Consider the following 18,715-nt stretch of genomic DNA (forward strand, 5'->3'; position numbering starts at 1 on the left):
GTTATACATTTATGATTCAAAGTATTGTCCATCGCTGGCCACTACTTCCTCTCATCTTTCGAGGAGCGTACGAATCCCGCGTCGAAAAAACTGGTCATCTTTTGGCTATCCACGAATCGATCCAATTTTTTACTTCTTCATAAGACCGGAAGTGCTGGTCAGCCAGGCCGTGTGCCATTGATCGAAACAAGTGATAGTCAGAGGAAGCAACGTCTGGAGAATACGGCAGGTGGAGTAGGACTTCCCATTTCCAAGTCTTGACCACTTTCGGCAACATGGAGTCGAGCATTGTCATGCAAAATCATTTTATCGTGTCTCTCGTTGTATTGCGGCCGTTTATCTTTCAATGCTCGGCTCAAACGCATCAATTGCGTTCGATACCGATCGCCTGTGATTGTTTCAGTTGGTTTTAATAGTTCATAATACACTACGCCGAGCTGGTCTCACCAAATGACCTTGGAGCCGTGAATATTCGGTTTGGCCGTCGACGTGGAAGCATGGCCGGGAACTCCCCATGATTTTCTGCGCTTGGGATTATCGTAATGAACCCATTTTTCGTCCCCAGTCACAATGCGATGCAGAAATCCCTTCGTCTTTGCTTTTCAAGCAGCTGTTCACAAGCAAACAAACGCCGTTCAACATCTCTCGGCTTCAATTCGTACGGCACCCAATTTCCTTGCTTCTGAATCATTCCCATGCTTTGAGGCGTTTTGAAATGGCTTGTTGAGAGTCTCCTAATGATCGTGCCAATTCTTCTTGATTTTGACATGAGTCTTGCTCAAGTAATGCCTCCAATTCTGCATCTTCGAAAATCTTCTCTCTTCCATCGCTATGCCGGTCTTCGACGTCAAAATTACCGTTCTTGAAGCGTTGAAACCACTCACGACACGTTCTTTCACTAATAAGTATTTGAGAGCATTCGATGAGTCTCAGCCGCAGATTTCTTCATATTGAAGCAAAAAATTAAAACCTCCCGCAAATGACGAGAATTTGGCTCGTAAACTGACATTTTCAATCGAGAATAACTTTATGATGCTGACACAAATCGACTAATGTTTCTATTATGTTATGTTGACAGATGCCCAAGTTTATTGTATGACGTCTATGATCTATTTATTTCGACCACCACTTACCGCTAAAGCGTTTATAGGAAAACGGCGGAAGCAAAGTTGTACACCTAATATATATACACACACTACGTGCGCGCACGCGCATGCACGCACACAGGATGTTCAACAATCTGCACAATTTTTTAGACTTTGATAGTTAAAAGAAAAAATTAAAAGATAATTCATATTAAATATTCATCTGTTTCATGCAGATTGCAATATGCGATAAAAAATTGTATACATAAAACAGTTTTTTAATAAAAAGAATCAACGTTTTGAATTTTTTAAATATCACACAATTTTTTTCCATAATATTGCAGGAGTCTTTAAGACGAATTCAACGCATTATCGAGAATGTCATCTTTGTTGATATTTTATTGATTTTATTTACATAAACTTATAATATTGCATCATAAATATTTATATATAATAATAAAGAGATTTTGCAACTCATATGAATAAATTTTATTAATTTCTAAAATTAAGTAACAATCAATTTTATTAATTTCTAACTTATGTAAGCAAATTGCTTGTTTCCTTCTGCAACACAAAATTCTGCTCTTTTTAATAAATTATTGTGCGTAGCAATTAAAAATGATTTTTGATAGTGCATTAAATTTATCTTGAAGGCTCTTACAATATTATGAAAAAAAATTATATGTTGCTATTTAAAAATTTAAGATTCTCTTGATTTTTTATTTAAAAAAATCTTTTTAATTTTTTTATCGTTAATATGTTACAGACTAATATGAAACAGATGAATATTCACCTTTCCTTTTGGAGCTGTCCAAAAAAACGTGTAGACCGTTATACTGAATATACGTGATGCAATAATAAAGTTTGGTAAATGTTATGAGGAAATGAACACTACTTAATTAGTATATAAATGACCTTTATTATCCTTCAAAATAATCTTCCCTGAAGAGACAATACACGTCCGATTACGTTCGTACAGTTGATGAAAACTGTAAAAAGTCATCTTTGAATATCGCTTTAAGTCTTGTTGTCACAGTTGGTTCTGAATACTTCTGAATGTTTGAAATGTATGTACATCGAATCCCTTTCAGTTTAGGGAGCAAAAAGAAATCTGATACAGCAAGGTCAGAAGAATAAGAACTATAAGAAGAGAGAGAATTCAAAACAGTAATACAACACTGACTCAAGAAGTGTTGTACACGTTTTGAATCAGAATATAAGATAGAATATAAAGTCATAATTAAATTGTAATGATATCATAGAATATCATCATGACGCAGAACCGGAAGAAAATATTTCGGTGTCCGAAGTAAAAGAAAAAAATGCGCTCCTTAACAAAAAATATTTCTTTATGACATGTAAAATATAATAAGAAATAATATTAATTAATAAGGATATATTAATATTAATTTAATATATATTCACGTATGTAAGAGGAAAGTTATACATTATAAACGTACAAATTTACATATATATTACATATATGTTACAAACGAATATAAAATATAACTACTAAAAATATAATTACTAGAATCACAATTGCTATGTTTACATAGCAGTCTTGAGTTTAATAACATCTGTAGTTATGAAACTGACGAATCATAGCTATTATTGTAAAGAATGGAATAACTGTAATAGGCTAACTTGGATTATTAAACCCAATTGAAGATGTAAATGCAGTCAATAATAGTGTTGCAAGCATTGTGCTACGGACAAGTCTGTTCAGTCTGTTCTCGCCTGTCAGAAGTGGACGATGATCCTTTCCAGCAACGTTGTTCTCGGTTTTGGTATAAACAGAAAAGTGAACCATTGCGCATAATGGTAGAGGATTGAAAGCCTGATCAATCAAAGCTTGAGTATTTATGCAACGTGCTGTTTAAATGTTTCAAAAATATTTAAATTATAAAATAAGAATATTTATAATATAAAATCTAACGCAATTTATACAAAAATATTCTTTTTATAAATACATATAATACTGTTGTTTTAACGAAGTTTTTAATATATTAGGTATACAACTTTGCTTCCGCCGTTTTCCTATAGATGGCTTTAGCGGTAAGTGGTGGTCGAAATAAATAGATCATAGACGTCATACAATAAACTTGGGCATCTGTCAACATAACCCCATAGAAACATTAGTCGATTTGTGTTTGCATCATAAAGTTATTCTCGATTGAAAATGTCAGTTTACGAGCCAAATTCTCGTCATTTGCGGGAGGTTTTAATTTTTTGCTTCAATATGAAGAAATCTGTGCCTGAGGCTCATCGAATGCTCTCAAATACTTAATGGTGAGGCCGTTATTAGTGAAAGAACGTGTCGTGAGTGGTTTCAACGCTTCAAGAACGGTGATTTTGACGTCGAAGATCGGCATAACGGTGGAAGAGAGAAGGTTTTCGAAGATGCAGAATTGGAAGCATTACTTGAGCAAGACTCGTCTCAAAATCAAGAAGAATTGGCACGATCATTGGGAGTAACTCAACAAGCCATTTCAAAACGCCTCAAAGCCATGGGAATGATTCAAAAGCAAGAAAATTGGGTGTCGTACGAATTGAAGCCGAGAGATGTTAAACGGCGTTTGTTTGCTTGTGAACAGCTGCTTGAAAGGCAAAGCCGGAAGGGATTTCTGCCTCGCATTGTGACTGGGAACGAAAAATGGGTTCATTACGATAATCCCAAGCGCAGAAAATCATGGGGAGTTCCTGGCCATGCTTCCACGTCGATGGCCAAACCGAATATTCACGGCTCCAAGATCATGCTCTGTATTTGGTGGGACCAGCTCGGCGTAGTGTATTATGAACTGTTAAAACCGACTGAAACAATCACAGGCGATCGGTATCGAACGCAATTGATGCGTTTGAGTCGAGCATTGAAAGACCAACGGCTGCAATACAACGAGAGGCGATAAAGTGATTTTGCAACATGACAATGCTCGACCCCATGTTACGAAAGTGGTCAAGACATACTTGGAAACGTTGAAATGGAAAGTCCTACCCGCCGTATTCTCCAGACATTGCTCCCTCTGACTATCACTTGTTTCGATCAATGGCACACGGCCTAGCTGACCAGCACTTCCGGTCTTATGAAGAAGTAAAAAATTGGATCGATTCGTGGATAGTCTCAAAAGATGACCAGTTTTTTCGACGCGGGATTCATACGCTACCCGAAAGATGGGAGAAAGTAATGGCCAGCGATGGACAATACTTTGAATCATAAATGTATAACCAGTTTTTTATAATAAAGCCTCGAATTTCGGAAAAAAAAGGCGGAAGCAAAGTTGTACACCTAATATATTAATATATAATATATTAAATTTAATATTTCTTGTATTATGACATTCTTAATATATTTTTATATTTATAAATATTTCGAACATAAACACCACAGCTGAGATTTAAATCTTCTTTGACACTCTTCGAGCCACTATCTCTGTAATTCACGATTTTTAAGAAAACAGTATAACGTTATTTTGTTACCACAATCGGTTTTTGCAGTTTTTAATGCACACTAATATTTTCACAATGATTTTACATTTCAATGTATTCAAATTCCAAATATGACAACTTAATAAGCAGCCATATTACAAATCTCGCATAAAAGCTCAAAACCATGACCATTTCCCATTTTTAATCTACTACGCATTCATCGGATGGTTCACTTACACTATGTTCTCGGTGTCAAAGTTTGACGTGTCAAATAAAGATGTTGTATTTTTACGAGAGAGAGAGAGAGAGAGAGAGAGAGAGAGAGAGAGAGTGTGTGTGTGTGTGTAAAATTAATAACTTTAAAATTGCACACATTTTAATTTTAATTAGTAAAAATTAAATTAACATGAATTATAATTAATAAACCATTCGAGTTGCGGTCAACACTCGTTTTTTAACTTGATACTTTTTAGTGATAATAAATTTTAATTGATTTTGCTCCAATGTCGACTCCTTGTCTTGGAATTACAAATCTGTTAATTTAATGGCTTTTTCTTGGACATGAAGGGATTGATATTTTGTAATAGTATTGCTAAGGATGGTTCCAAAGTGAACTGAAATATACTATTTTTTGAAATAAAGATTTAAGATTATTGCGTATTAACTACCACGCTGACTCGCCCTGATTTTTTTGGATTTTGTTATAATTAATAATTTGCTAATATTTATAAATTTCTAATTCCTTCATATTATTTTAACAAAATGTTAAGCATAGACTTGAATGAATTTTACTTACATATTAGCAAAAGCTAGCTATTAAAGTAAGTAGTATAAAAGTAGCTATTATTCTGTCAAATAATTATAAATACATACCATTTATTAATTATTGGTCTATTTTCTGTTCCTTCTTAAACTGCGCTAGAACTCTTTTTCTCGCTTTCGACAAACATCATAATTTATGTCTATCTCACTTTAAGTTCCAAAAATGTACACTAATTCAACTACAAAAAAACAGACCTTATGTATACTAGGTTTTCTGGATTATTTTGTTAAAATATTTAACATAAGCTTGAATAAATTCTATTTGAATATGAACAATAGTAGCTGCTTATTTTGAGATAATTATAAGATAGATATATATCATTTTTGCTAACTATGTACTATTTAATAACTATAATTTTACGTATAAAATGTAAAATTGATCTCAAAGAAATGTTATTTGACAGTTTGCACTTTATATATCACATAAAAAAAATAAAAAATTTTATTATAAAAAAAGAAGTTCCACAATGCGTTTATAGAAATATCAATAATAATCTTATCTTCGCTTATATAATTTTTATATCGATATTAAAAACAAACAGAGCGACGAAGTCTAATTTTCGCCTTTAGCACTTTGTTATCATACCTAACATGCGAACTTTAGGAGATTCATTAATTTTAAATGCTTATAATTCAAAAAACTATTATAGTCTCAATATTTTGATATTAGAATTTTCATCTCAAAATGATATCAGAAATCTATCTTTAAGAATTGTTACGGTCTTTGAAAGATATTCTGCATATACAAAGTAAAACAAATCAAATTTCGAAGTTTCCATATCAAATATGGAAAAATCACATAAATATATAACTGTAAACACCTGTTATAAAGATACCTACAGCTGAAAATGTATTAAGAAAATGTATCCGGACGTTTGTGTAATTTTCCGTATTAAGTATCATAGATTTTTATCTGTGAACATTTAAAGTCTTTAGTTTATAAGTTCTAAAATTCAAATCGACAATGAAGATATGCTATTCCAACATAATCTTCGTTGCTTGTGAAAACCATTCGCCTTAGGATCTTTGAAAGAGTACGACAGTTCAATATATCAATATCCATGCATGTATTGAATAAATGGAAGACATTTTATTGTAATTAAAAATTGAAAATAAATAATATTACATAATAATAATTATCTTTTTCATTTTTCATTAATAAATATTAGTTTCAGTTATATCTCAGTAGCAGTGGATTTACGGATATATAACAAACATTATTTATATGAACTTTTTTTATATTTAGTGGAGAACTCGTTTCTATGTCCCCTTATTAGTTACACTGTGTGTGTGTGTGTGTGTGTGTGTGTGTGTGTGTGTGTGTGTGTGTGTCGCGTGCGTGCATGCGCGCATGTTTTATATGTTATTTTTTTATTATATATTAGAATAATATTATTATTTAATATTATTTATTTTCAATTTTACATACATACATATATATGTGTGTATATAAAATGTGTTTTAATATCACATATGGACACATATATATATATAAATTAACATTTACACTTTTGCTATAAAAAAATTTCAATCACGTCCGATTCAATAACTCATTCACGATAAATATTATAATCTTCCAAAATAATAATAAAGTGAAAAAAGTAAATTTGAGAAAATCTTCATCAAATTAGCTTATTAAGAAAATTAACTTCTAATAGAAATTTCAATTTAAAAAAAAATTGTTTATCAAAAATTTTTGTATTATATCTTTATAATATTCTTTTATATCCTGGATTACTTATTAATTTGAATTAAAGGAATAAAGGAATTGAGGAATTTCAAAATATAAGACGACATTTAATAGAATAAAGTTTCGTTCACAGTTTAGCGTTATCGTTATCATGTTATTTCCAAAGATTGATGTATTTATCATGTATGAGTCATCACTATTCCCTAATATTTGTCGTATAATAATGTGTGTCTGACTGTACATGTTTATAATACATGTAAATACATAATATACATAGTTTGTAAATTTGTAAAACTCTAAGGGAATGAATCGTAGTAACCGGAATATGTGATAGTAAATTGCAACGACCGATGAAATCAAATTTATGTATATATGAAGTACATACATAACAAGAGATGAAAATCAAGTGACGCATGATTCACAACAAGATAGTAATTATCGCCAAATTATGCTAAAAGCTTGATTCACCGAACAACTTTTTTTTATTTTTAATAAAAACTTAATAAAAAATTCCAGGAAAAATAATATACATTTATATAACAAATATTGAAATGTATTTCTTTATACGTATGTAGGAGAAAAATAAATAAAGAGCTCTAAACTAATAAGTAATAAGCAAGATAACTCTAAATAAGAATGTCGTGTGACTGCTATTATATAGTACATACATGCATGTACATGCGCATAGTCGTATTTCTTTTTCCAGTTATTTTTCTTCAACATTTAATTTTCTTCTATTTATGGAAAATATATAATTGAATTTAATAAAAATATAGAATAAAAACGTATGAAGTTAGTTTTCATTATCGTAAAATTTTTTTTTTAATTAAAATAAGAATTTTAATTTTATTTCTTTAATTTAGAAAACTTTACTTTATATAGAATAAAATCATTAAAAGAATATAAATAAAGAATATAATACATTATAAAAAACTTATATTACAAATATAAGGTTTTATTCCATTCGCTAAGAAATTAGTATTTTCTTGCTGAGTTTTGATTATTACTTTTGTTATAATTTTATTATGTGAATTTATTAAAATTTAAAAAATATGAAATTACATTTATAAAAAGATCACAAAAATTCACAAAAATGTTATTTTCTAATAAAAGTACATAAAAAATTATTTATTTCATACAAAATACTTTGTGTTTCAGTGGATCAAGTTACTTTACATACTTTTATGGAGCAATAATCTTGTAATTTACAAAGTGTTGTGTTGATAAATCACGCGAAAAAATTTACAGTCATATACATATCACAGTGTCAATGTATAACTCGATTCTCCAACCTCTTAATTAAAATGGAAATCTTTAGGTCGATATTAAACCACTTTTACATATCATAACAAAGCATATTTCTATTAGCACGTTCTAGTCGGAATCTAAATCCATAATTTTTTATTTCTGAAATAATTTTGTAATATGCAAAAACAAAATCTTTTAATAATCACACAAACGTAATGTGATTACTTATATATTTTTATTAAGTTACAATAAAAAAAATTATTTTTTTAAGATTTTATACAAGATAAATTATAATTATAAATAATAAATCATTATAATGATTTATATAATATGCAAATTCTTTACTGTATGTTGATGCTGACTTGAACGTTTCCACTGATACGTTTTTACACTAAATAATAATCAAGAATTAGCTTTCCTTCCTTCGATAGCTGTTCACTCAAAACTTGCTTGTAATTGTTTCAAAAAAACTATACATAATACTTTTCTTACACGCAAGACATTCTTTGTACTGTATTTACTCGCCGAAATAAAGCATCATTGCGTTATAATAACGATAATATACAATAGCAATTCCTAGAAAATTGATAATTATAATATTTTGATTCGTACTATTTTTTCTAATTTATTAATATTAAAAATATATTAAAATATATTAAAATCTTAATAAATTATTTAAAAAACTGTGAGATAGAACGCTCGATTAATCGAAGAAATTTTTCCTATTAGCGATAACAATAAATAACACTGCCATTTTCTTTCTTCTTTAGCCGAACAAACGTATTTTACCGCCAAATGAATATTCGCCATGTTGAATACTTATAACATGAGTAAAGTGAGAGAGAAAAAAGAGAGAAAGAGAAAGAGAGAATAAGTTAGTTAATTGAATTAATCAGTCACCTAGCGTTCATGTTCATCACGTCATATTGACGCCCAACGCCTGCCGGAAATGCTCATACACTACATAGCTAATAGATACGGCAGGTGCAACCTGTGAAGAAATTTTTATATTTAGCAACAATCAAACTGTATATGAATTTACAATAAAAATTTTAATCTTTAATTCATTGTTATTATTATTATATATCCTCACATAAGTTAAGAAATAATTAATTTAACTAAGCTGTAATATTTATATAAAGTTTGACAATAAATCAAACAAATTTTTATAAATTTTTTTGTAAAAATTCTTAAAAGTCAATATAATTTATTTGCATACCTTAAGAAAATTAGGCGTGAGACCGCGATACAGACCACGTATTCCTTCACGGTTGAGGATGTCTTTGAAGACACCAATCATCGTATTGGGCGAGCGATCAGGTGTAATCTCGGCCTGCAGTCGCGTCCGCACTAACGCTAGCGGATACGAGCATACTTGGCCGGCCGTGCTCGACGCAGTGCCACACAACAATAGAATCCAAAATGCTGGCTGTTCCTTCTTGTCATGCGTACATAAATAAGTATTTTTCAGCGTCTGTAAATATATCTCTCTTTCAAATGACCATCGAGAACAATTGCCAAGAAAACTTGTGAATTTTATCTCGACTACTCAAGTTATATATTAAATTGTATACAATAAATTTAATTTCATATCAAAAATTACATTGTAGAGGAAAAGATGAATCTCTATTTTGTAATTTTGTGTAATTTTTTATTTTTTATTCAAATCAATGATGTTGCAAACGATAATTTATTAATCTAATTTGATAATATGAAACACGTGTGTGAAATGATTTAAGATAGTTAATAAACTGGGAAACGTTTAATGAAAAGAAATATTTTGATGCGACTATCTGAATATAATATAATAATCAAATTGTATGTGTGAGAATCTATTTTCCCCCTATATTTTTACAAAATCTGGTTTCTTCAGATTTATATGAATTTTCTATGAAATCCAAATAGCTCGAATTCATAGAAATTCTAGATATATTTATCTATATATCGAGATATTCATAGAATTTATAAAAAATTCCGAATGTATAAAATCAGAAGTTTCTTTTCATGAATAGGCGTATTTTCCTGACGATCTCTTGCGTCGACTTTGTCTTCATGAATGTTTATCACGAGTTTTCCTGTTTTTTTCCTGTTTTTCAAATACCGTAACACAAGTAAATAAACATAAATGATAAATATTTGAATAGATTTTTCTAAAAATCTTAAAAAACGAATGTACTTTTACAATAAATGTTCATTCACTTTTTAAGATTCTTATTCACGTAATAATTTCTTTGCAACGCATCAGAATTTGCCTAATATGTGCAATTAGCAGCGAATGATTTGTGACAGTATAATACATTTTTAGACAATATAATACATTTTTACCTCACTTAATAATTTGAACGTATTTTGAGTACAGATAAAAAGGAATCTGATGATGAAGTATTCACTATTATCCAAGGTTGGCAAATAATATGTTACTAGTAAAATCGTTACCGTTACAATTATTTTTTTTAATATAACGAATAAATAACGAATAAATAAATATAAATTATATTTCCTTATGAGTAACGTTAATTGGTAACGCAATTACATTTATTGAATGTAATTGGATGAAGCTTGGATTCGTTATTTTTATCGTTATTTTATTTATAGCGTATAGATTGATTGTAAAGTGTTAGAAAATAGAGAGTTCCCCTGCAAACAAAATATAAGAATTTAACTTGATTAAATGCTTCTTTTCAATAATTTTTTTATGTTAATCTTAAAAAAATATCCGAATGTCAAATGTGCAATATTAAATATATTTTATAAAAGCACGCGCGCGCGCGCGCGCGCGCACACACACACACACACACACACACACAATCCTCAATCAAAAAATTCAAAAAACAACGTGATATATAAAATCTCATGTTTACATTGCGATGCCACTGATATTGGACAAATGAATAGACAACTCAAAACCAGAATCTCCGAACACAAAATATATGATGGAATACATTCAATTATTCAACTATAATGAAATATCGACTAAAATTTAATCATGAATTTAACTGAGATAATATTGACATTTTAGAAGAGAAATCTTCTTTGAGTAAAAGACTAATCTCCGAGATCTTTATCAGAAAACAAGCGGCTTAAATTCACAGACACAAGATTCATAAAGCTTATTTATCAATCATCAATAAACTATAGCTTTGCAATGCTAACATTGTTTTTTCATTCCATCAGTGATGTTTCCGTCAGTAACAAGCGTCGCAGTACTTTTTATAACTTTTGACGCTAAATTTTTTTTTAATTCACATATATGGATGTTTCAGACCATCCGTACTATCCTTTTATCTTCGCAGAATAAGGTTCAATCGAAAAAGTGTTTAGACAAAAGTTGTAGAGTTTCTAAAGATCTATTTATTGGCGCTATGAGTTGATCTTGGGTGGCGTCGCCAAGATAAGATCAAGGTCACATAGATCTTTTTTTAATGAAACATTTTTTTATTGCATATTCTTATAGTACACCTCGAGAGCTATCCAAAATACTATAATTAAGTTTATTTTCATTAAGTACTTTTTGAGTTATAAGGCTTGAAGGTTATAGTACTTCCGGCATTGCCCAAAGTGCCTAAACGATGACTAAAATCTCTTTAATGTTGTTCAGGATTACTTAAATAATATTTGTCAAGTTCAAGGCCATTGGAGGTCATTCCACTTATTTTTATTTTTACGTGAAATGAAAAATTAGGCGTTGAATTTGTTTATCTTTATTGTAATCAGGTAGAGTAATATCATTATTAGCAATTTGCTTAGCTAAGCGAGAAAAATAATGGCGTGAATGAGGAGTGCGATTCGGGTATCGTTCTCACCATAATCTTTCAGTTACTCTAAATTGACCTCCACACTTATCTAAAATCAGCATCATATCTAAAGTTTATGTTTGTAATATTGAATTTATATAATAATAGCGCAATTACTACAGCGCCAATTCCCATTAGCCCTTTGTCTTAATTTATTTATTCACATATATAATGTTATCATCAAGTTATTCCTGTCAGTGTTAAAATAATAAATAATTCTTCACAAAAAAAAATAATATTTTTTTTTGTGAAGAATTATTTATTATTTTAACACTGACTATCTTATGGATTATATTATATTTCTGAGGAATATGTTAACTATGGGTTCACGCATGATGTGCATAATATATCATTTATCCTTGTTTAACATTCGATGAACAATAAGGATAAATGATGCATCCATGCACATTAAAACGAAATGTACCCTATGTTAGCGAGTCACGCAATTAAATTTGATAGTAAGTTACTTTCAATGGCAAAAAATTCTCATTCCAAAATTATACACAAGTAGTCAACTAATAAAAATGATAAATCTCTAGTGCGTCATAGTAGATTTGCAACGCGGTCATCCAATATTCCAATTGGTTGTGAGCAATTTGACCATTGCTGAAAGTTGAAAGTGATTCATCTCTACTACACATTGGCGAATTTATAATATAATAGAGATAGTATAAAAATACATCTCAGGAACAAAATGCAAAACAAAAATTCATGATGTTTGCTCACTTTTGTAACTCCTGTAAGTACTATGTTCTAATAAATCCGATATAACAGTGTTAATAGACAAAGTCGTACATGAAAAAGAAAGTCATTGTCCTGTTATCATACTAGGGTCTGAATTCATAGTTATTTCTTAAATTTAATATGTCATCTACAGTACACGAAGTAAGAAGTAAGAATAATTGATCAATCAATCGATGATCTTCTCATATTCGACTGTGATTGATCAATTTCTTATTTTTTTACTTCTTATTCCATGTATTCTAGATAACGCATTAGTCTAGTCTCTAATCTCAAATCTTCAGATTTCATATCTCGAATCTAAAATTTCAATATTAATGGCTAATCATCAAATCCGATTAAAACTTACAAGAGAAATTTACTTATTTGAAAGAAATATTAAATCAATATGATTGAAATAATTATATTTGAAATCAATCAAGAGAAAGATAATTGTTAACAGGAACTTAACGGAACTGAACGTATTGCTTTGAACACAATATCAAACATTTGAATTATTCAATTGAAATTATTATTGAAATATATATTATTGAAATTATTATTAGTGCAAATATATAAATAATTAATGAAATATTTATATATAATAATTTTTTAAAGTTTATTCTAAACTTATCTGTAACGATTTTATATCGTTGTTGCAAGGTCTTACAACTACAGACGTACGGCCTTGCAATCACATATGCTTGATGCAAATTATCACTTTTCCAACAAATTCAGTTATTCATAACTGTTTTTTTTTCATGACTAAGCGAAATCCGCGAAATAAAGCGTGAGATAAAAATATTAGTGCTGCAAGTATTGATTTGTGATTCGAAATTATCCTTGATTATTGTCTCATTTTCGATATTGTGTCATTCTTGAATCGTATAACGAAAATTTATAATAAGGTATAAGTAATGATATACGTACACACATACATGATATTCAAATGCAGTGAATTTGCTGACATGTTGCCGAAAATTATTGGAGCAACTAATTTCGATAAAGGTGAAACGCATTATGTCTGTCACATTGAAGTCAATAGAATTCTAATTCTAAAAACGGCAATTTAAAGGTAATTCATTATCATCAATATGCTATCTGCAGCACGTTAACAGCAATATGATGGCAAATAATGTGCCAAATAATGAACGCTACATGTGCTAGACTATCAAAATGCTATCAATTTTGCCAAGTTTTTATCAAAGTTAGAATTTACATGAGAGAAACATTTCACATACAATGAGAAAGTATCCTATCCCTAGTTTGTCGACATCTATTGCTGTCAATCAATTATTGTAGAATTCGTGACAGAGGGGGGGATGTTTTCATATTATATTAAAACTCAACTTTGGCGATTTACTTTACAGGCGAAATGCTGCACTCTTTATATTCTTTCCCAGCTGATTCTTACTTACAAGTTAATGCATTTCCACTGTGATCATCTGTCAGCGGAGATGCATAATGCTCGCGAATGAGTGATTTTCGTGATAACATTTCGTTAGCAATGAATTATGATGGCTTCGATTAATATTTGGGCAGAACTAAACGTGATTTGCTGACATCAAAATAGAACACGTTACAAATGTAGCAACATGACTGCTTATGTATGCCATTAGTTAATGAAATTTCAAAAAAGAAGTCCTATACCAATTCTAATTTTTTCCATCATAACAGCAATATTATGGCGTCTTAAATTCTTGTCAAATGAATTCAAGATGGTATTATGTTGTTATTAATCGTAACAACAGACAACAAATTAGGAACAAGGCTGCTTCATTATGTGTGAAATGTTGTCCTCATTTGAATTCAAAATTTGACAATGGTAAAGCTGATAGCAGCTTGATGGCTGCTATCATTTCATTATACATACAGCATATATAACATTCATTATTTGGCACATTTTACTGTCATGATGCTGTAAATCTGCTGTTAGCTGCGGATAGCATACTAATGATAACAAATTACCTTTAAATTGCCGTCTTTAGAATTCTATATTCATGAAAAATGTAATGATGTGTCAATTTATTCCGAATTTATCGTAATTAGTTGCTTCAATGATTTTCAAAAATATCAGCAAATTCGCTGCATTTGACTATTTGGGGCACTATTCTGTAACTGTCTTTACACGCCTATCGACAGTTGTAGGTGTCGTTGCACAGATTGTTTATATGGTGAAAAAGCTCCGCAATAACACCGACAACTATCGGTAGGCGTGTAAAACAGTTACAGAATAGCGTCCCTGGATGAAAACAAAAGACATTAGAACAAAATGTGAGTCATTTGCCTATGGTATAATATCACGTGAATTCAACATGTATTGCTGCCAACTTGTCATATATTTAATGTCAATGTATTTCTGTCAACGATTTATCGCTGTGCATAAAAAGCAACATGATAGCAAGTTGCCAACAACACGTGCCTAGTCATATAAATTTCATCAAAAAATGTAACATGTCAAAAACAATTGAATATTATATAGTATATCTTTTGCATCCCTTTTCTTCTCAAATATATAAAATAAATAAATGTACTTATATTAACTACTTATTAATTCTATATGGGTATAATCATGTCTCATGCTAAATATATATGAGAATCTGCATATATAAAAAATAAATTAAAATATGTAAAATATTTAGCTCGAGATTGCTAAGCAAAAATTAATTAGAAAGATCAAAAAATACGAGCAACGTTTATTCAATTTTAAAAAAATCTAATTTACGATATATATTAAATAGGTTTTATCTATAAATAAATCGGAAACTGTACTAAGTTTTCTTCAGTCCGATATACGAAAATAATTAAAATTGAAAAGAAAAATACAATATATCAAAAAAAAGGAAGTCATATCACAGGTTAAACACAATAAATTTAACATTACAGATAAAATTATATAAAATTGACAAATCTTTAACATCATCTTATTGTCAAGTGAGTTTAACTATTTTGTCGTTGGATGGCGAGTAAAAGCAGAGTCCAAAGATAAAATTCTATTATTAAAGTCATCTTCAGAAAATTGAAATTGCGAAAATCCAAGTCCATCAAAAAAATTGAAATCAGTTTCAAAATAAAATTTCGATCTTGACTTCTACAATAAAAATATTATATTATAATGTATTTTATTTCGCTTCATTTGTCTGCATTAGATATTACATAAGTCTTTAATACATGAGCACATATTTATTATCCAGGATCTTTATATTTGTAAGTTAGTAATTTCATATAATTTATTGTATTTATAATTTATTTGTATTTTACAATATGCATTGGTTGTTTTTGACACAGATTCAAATTTTTTATTTGAATTTTCGCAATTTCAATTTTCTGAAGATGACTTTAATAATAGAACTTTGGACTCTGCTTTTTCTGGCCATCCAACGAAATAATTAAACTCACTTAACAAAAAGATGATATTAAAGATTTATCAATTTATATAATTTTATATAATTTCATCTGTAATATTAAAATTATTGTGTTCAATCTGTGATATGACTTCATGTTTTTGATGTATCTTTCTTTCCTTTTTTGAATTATTTTCGTATATGGATTGAAGAAAACTTAGTACAGTCGAAACGTTTTCAATTTATTTATAGATAAAAACTGGTTTTTAATGTATTATTATATAATTTTTAATGTATTATTGTAATAAACTAGTTTATTTTTAAAGCTCCAATAAACGTTGCTCGTGTTTTTTTATCTTCTAATTATTAATTTTTACAAACAATTATGACATCCCTATTATACATCCTTTATTGTAAAGGACTTTTATTTTAGGTAGCTTTCTCTTTTAGATTTATTTGTTTCTTTCAAAATTCAATTCTTCATTTTCCAATATTGTCCTTTATTGTCCTTTATTTTGACATTACAGGAATTTATTTTCTAAGTGAGAAAATCCAACTTAAAGTTGAAACACTTGAAGCTTGCATTTACACAAAACAATTTTGAAACAAATTTAAATGTTTAAAATTTTATGATTTTTTTTTAAATATGATGTAATTTAAAAAAAATACATTCATCAAAAAAGTATCATTAAAAGCCTCCTTTAATTTTTGTTAAAAAATATATAATATATACCTAAATATGATATAATAAAAATGTTATACATTTTGTTATAAATGGTGTGTGTGTGTGTGTGTGTGTGTGTGTGTGTGTGTGTGTGTACAATTTGTTTTTGTTAATTATTTCTTAATTTTTTAAATTAAATTTATTCGAACTTTTTTTATTCGAATTTATTCGAAGAGTTATTTTTATTTTTTATTATTTCGAATCTTTTATTGTTTCATATCAAGGGTTTGTTCCAACACAGTCGAATCAATTCGAATTATCAGAAAATTGCGCATTATCTCAATTTGATTATACTATACAATAAAATTTTATAATGCGCAAATTCTTGACAATCACATTGGTTTAAAAACATGTAGGAACAAAGTCCTAAAATTTTCAGATTTGTCCTTTATTTTCTTTAAGAAAACGTGATCATCGTAGACATCCCTGATGTCTTCAACTATGTATATAGAGAGCTTGATTGAATTTTACATGCAGGAAACAATACCATCAGTCTTATAAATTTACAATATTATGATATTAAGAAATTGTACAACAAGGTACAAGAAACTTCAACAATATTCAGCAAATATTTTGCAATATATGTAAAATGTTAGATATCATACGTCAGTTTGCCGTTATATTATCGATATAATAATGTACATGAAATTCGAGCTCATTGCTTGCCATAATTTTGCTATCAATATGATTATTACGTTAATCTTCAATATTTGCTCTTGAAATTCATAAATTTTTTTCCTGTTACCATCATATTTTTTCTACGTTATCGAAAATGAATGAAAAATCAAAAATTTTTCATAAATGGAGTCATTTTATTGACAACAAAATAACAATTGCTCTCCATTTGCTCTGAATCTGCTGACGCAAAATCAATTTCGATTCTCGATTTCGAAAATCGATTTCAAATCTGTTTACATGTTATTAAATATATATGTATGATTATGCATTATGTTTTTAGCACATACATAGTGAAAAACTCGCGCTCAGCATTAAATTGCATGATTTTGCAAAACAAGAGACTTAGACTTGACTAAGAGATTTTAATCTATCAGAAACTGTTCCACAGTACATAATTTTTGATAAGTTAAAATTCTTATTTTCTGTTCCCTATTCTTTTTATTATGCGCACCTCTTAATACTTTTAATCCACGCTCTATTTCACAGATCACTTAGAATGTGGTCATATGGAAATAACAGAACAAAAACGGAAAAAATACAAGAGTAGTTCGAAAAATTCTTAGCCTGACACAGAAATAATACCACAAATATCAAATTGCTATACTTTTAAACAAGTTTGAGCTTTCACAGGGCTACTATTAAAATTTCAGATTGATACGTTCATTAATTTCTTTGTTTCGATCATAAAATAATTAGCTTTTGATTCCATCATGACAATGCACTCTTACATTTCATCAATTGCAGTTGCAAAATTCCATTGGTTTTACAAGCGTATTTCATTAGATCTGGACCGAAACAAAGAAATTAATGAACGCATATCTATTTGAAATTTTAACAGCCCTGTGAAGGATCAAACTTGTCTAAAATTATAACAGTTTGATAATTGTGGCGTTATTTCTGTATCAGGCCGAGAATTTTTCAATTTATCGTAGATTTTCATAGATTTTGTACCGTTCTTATTGATACCATTTTCTTCCAATTTGTTTCGTTCTGTTATTTCTGATTCTTATGTGACCACTATTGTTTCTTAAATTTTCTCCAATCTCAAATCTTCCGATTTTAAGTGATCTTAAATTTCGGACATGAAATTTCAATACTAGTGGCTAGTCATCAAATTCAGTTCGTCGTGACTATTCTTGATTAAAGGTGTGGTAATTCATTTATATATATATATATATATATATATA

At 29.2% G+C, this 18,715-nt stretch overlaps 1 protein-coding gene across 4 annotated transcripts in view; it reads right to left on the reverse strand.

The window, feature by feature from the left end:
* LOC108692505 (calcium-binding mitochondrial carrier protein SCaMC-2) overlaps positions 1 to 18,715 on the reverse strand; it is a 42,338-nt gene that overhangs the window by 2,577 nt on the left and 21,046 nt on the right. Inside the window, exons 8-10 of one of the 4 annotated variants that reach the window (XM_018200794.1) lie at positions 9,488 to 9,742; positions 9,169 to 9,259; positions 5,273 to 5,509 (exon numbers count right to left, since the gene is read on the reverse strand). In XM_018200794.1, the coding sequence (XP_018056283.1) occupies positions 9,185 to 9,259; positions 9,488 to 9,742 (330 nt within the window). In that variant the 3' untranslated portion in view covers positions 5,273 to 5,509; positions 9,169 to 9,184. Of the gene's footprint in view, positions 1 to 5,272; positions 5,510 to 8,932; positions 9,260 to 9,487; positions 9,743 to 18,715 lie in introns of those variants that run through there. The other 3 variants (XM_018200793.1, XM_018200792.1, XM_018200795.1) reach the window with 3 other exon arrangements.

Source organism: Atta colombica, unplaced genomic scaffold (assembly GCF_001594045.1).
Source record: "Atta colombica isolate Treedump-2 unplaced genomic scaffold, Acol1.0 scaffold73, whole genome shotgun sequence".
NCBI classification, from domain to species: Eukaryota; Metazoa; Arthropoda; class Insecta; order Hymenoptera; family Formicidae; genus Atta; species Atta colombica.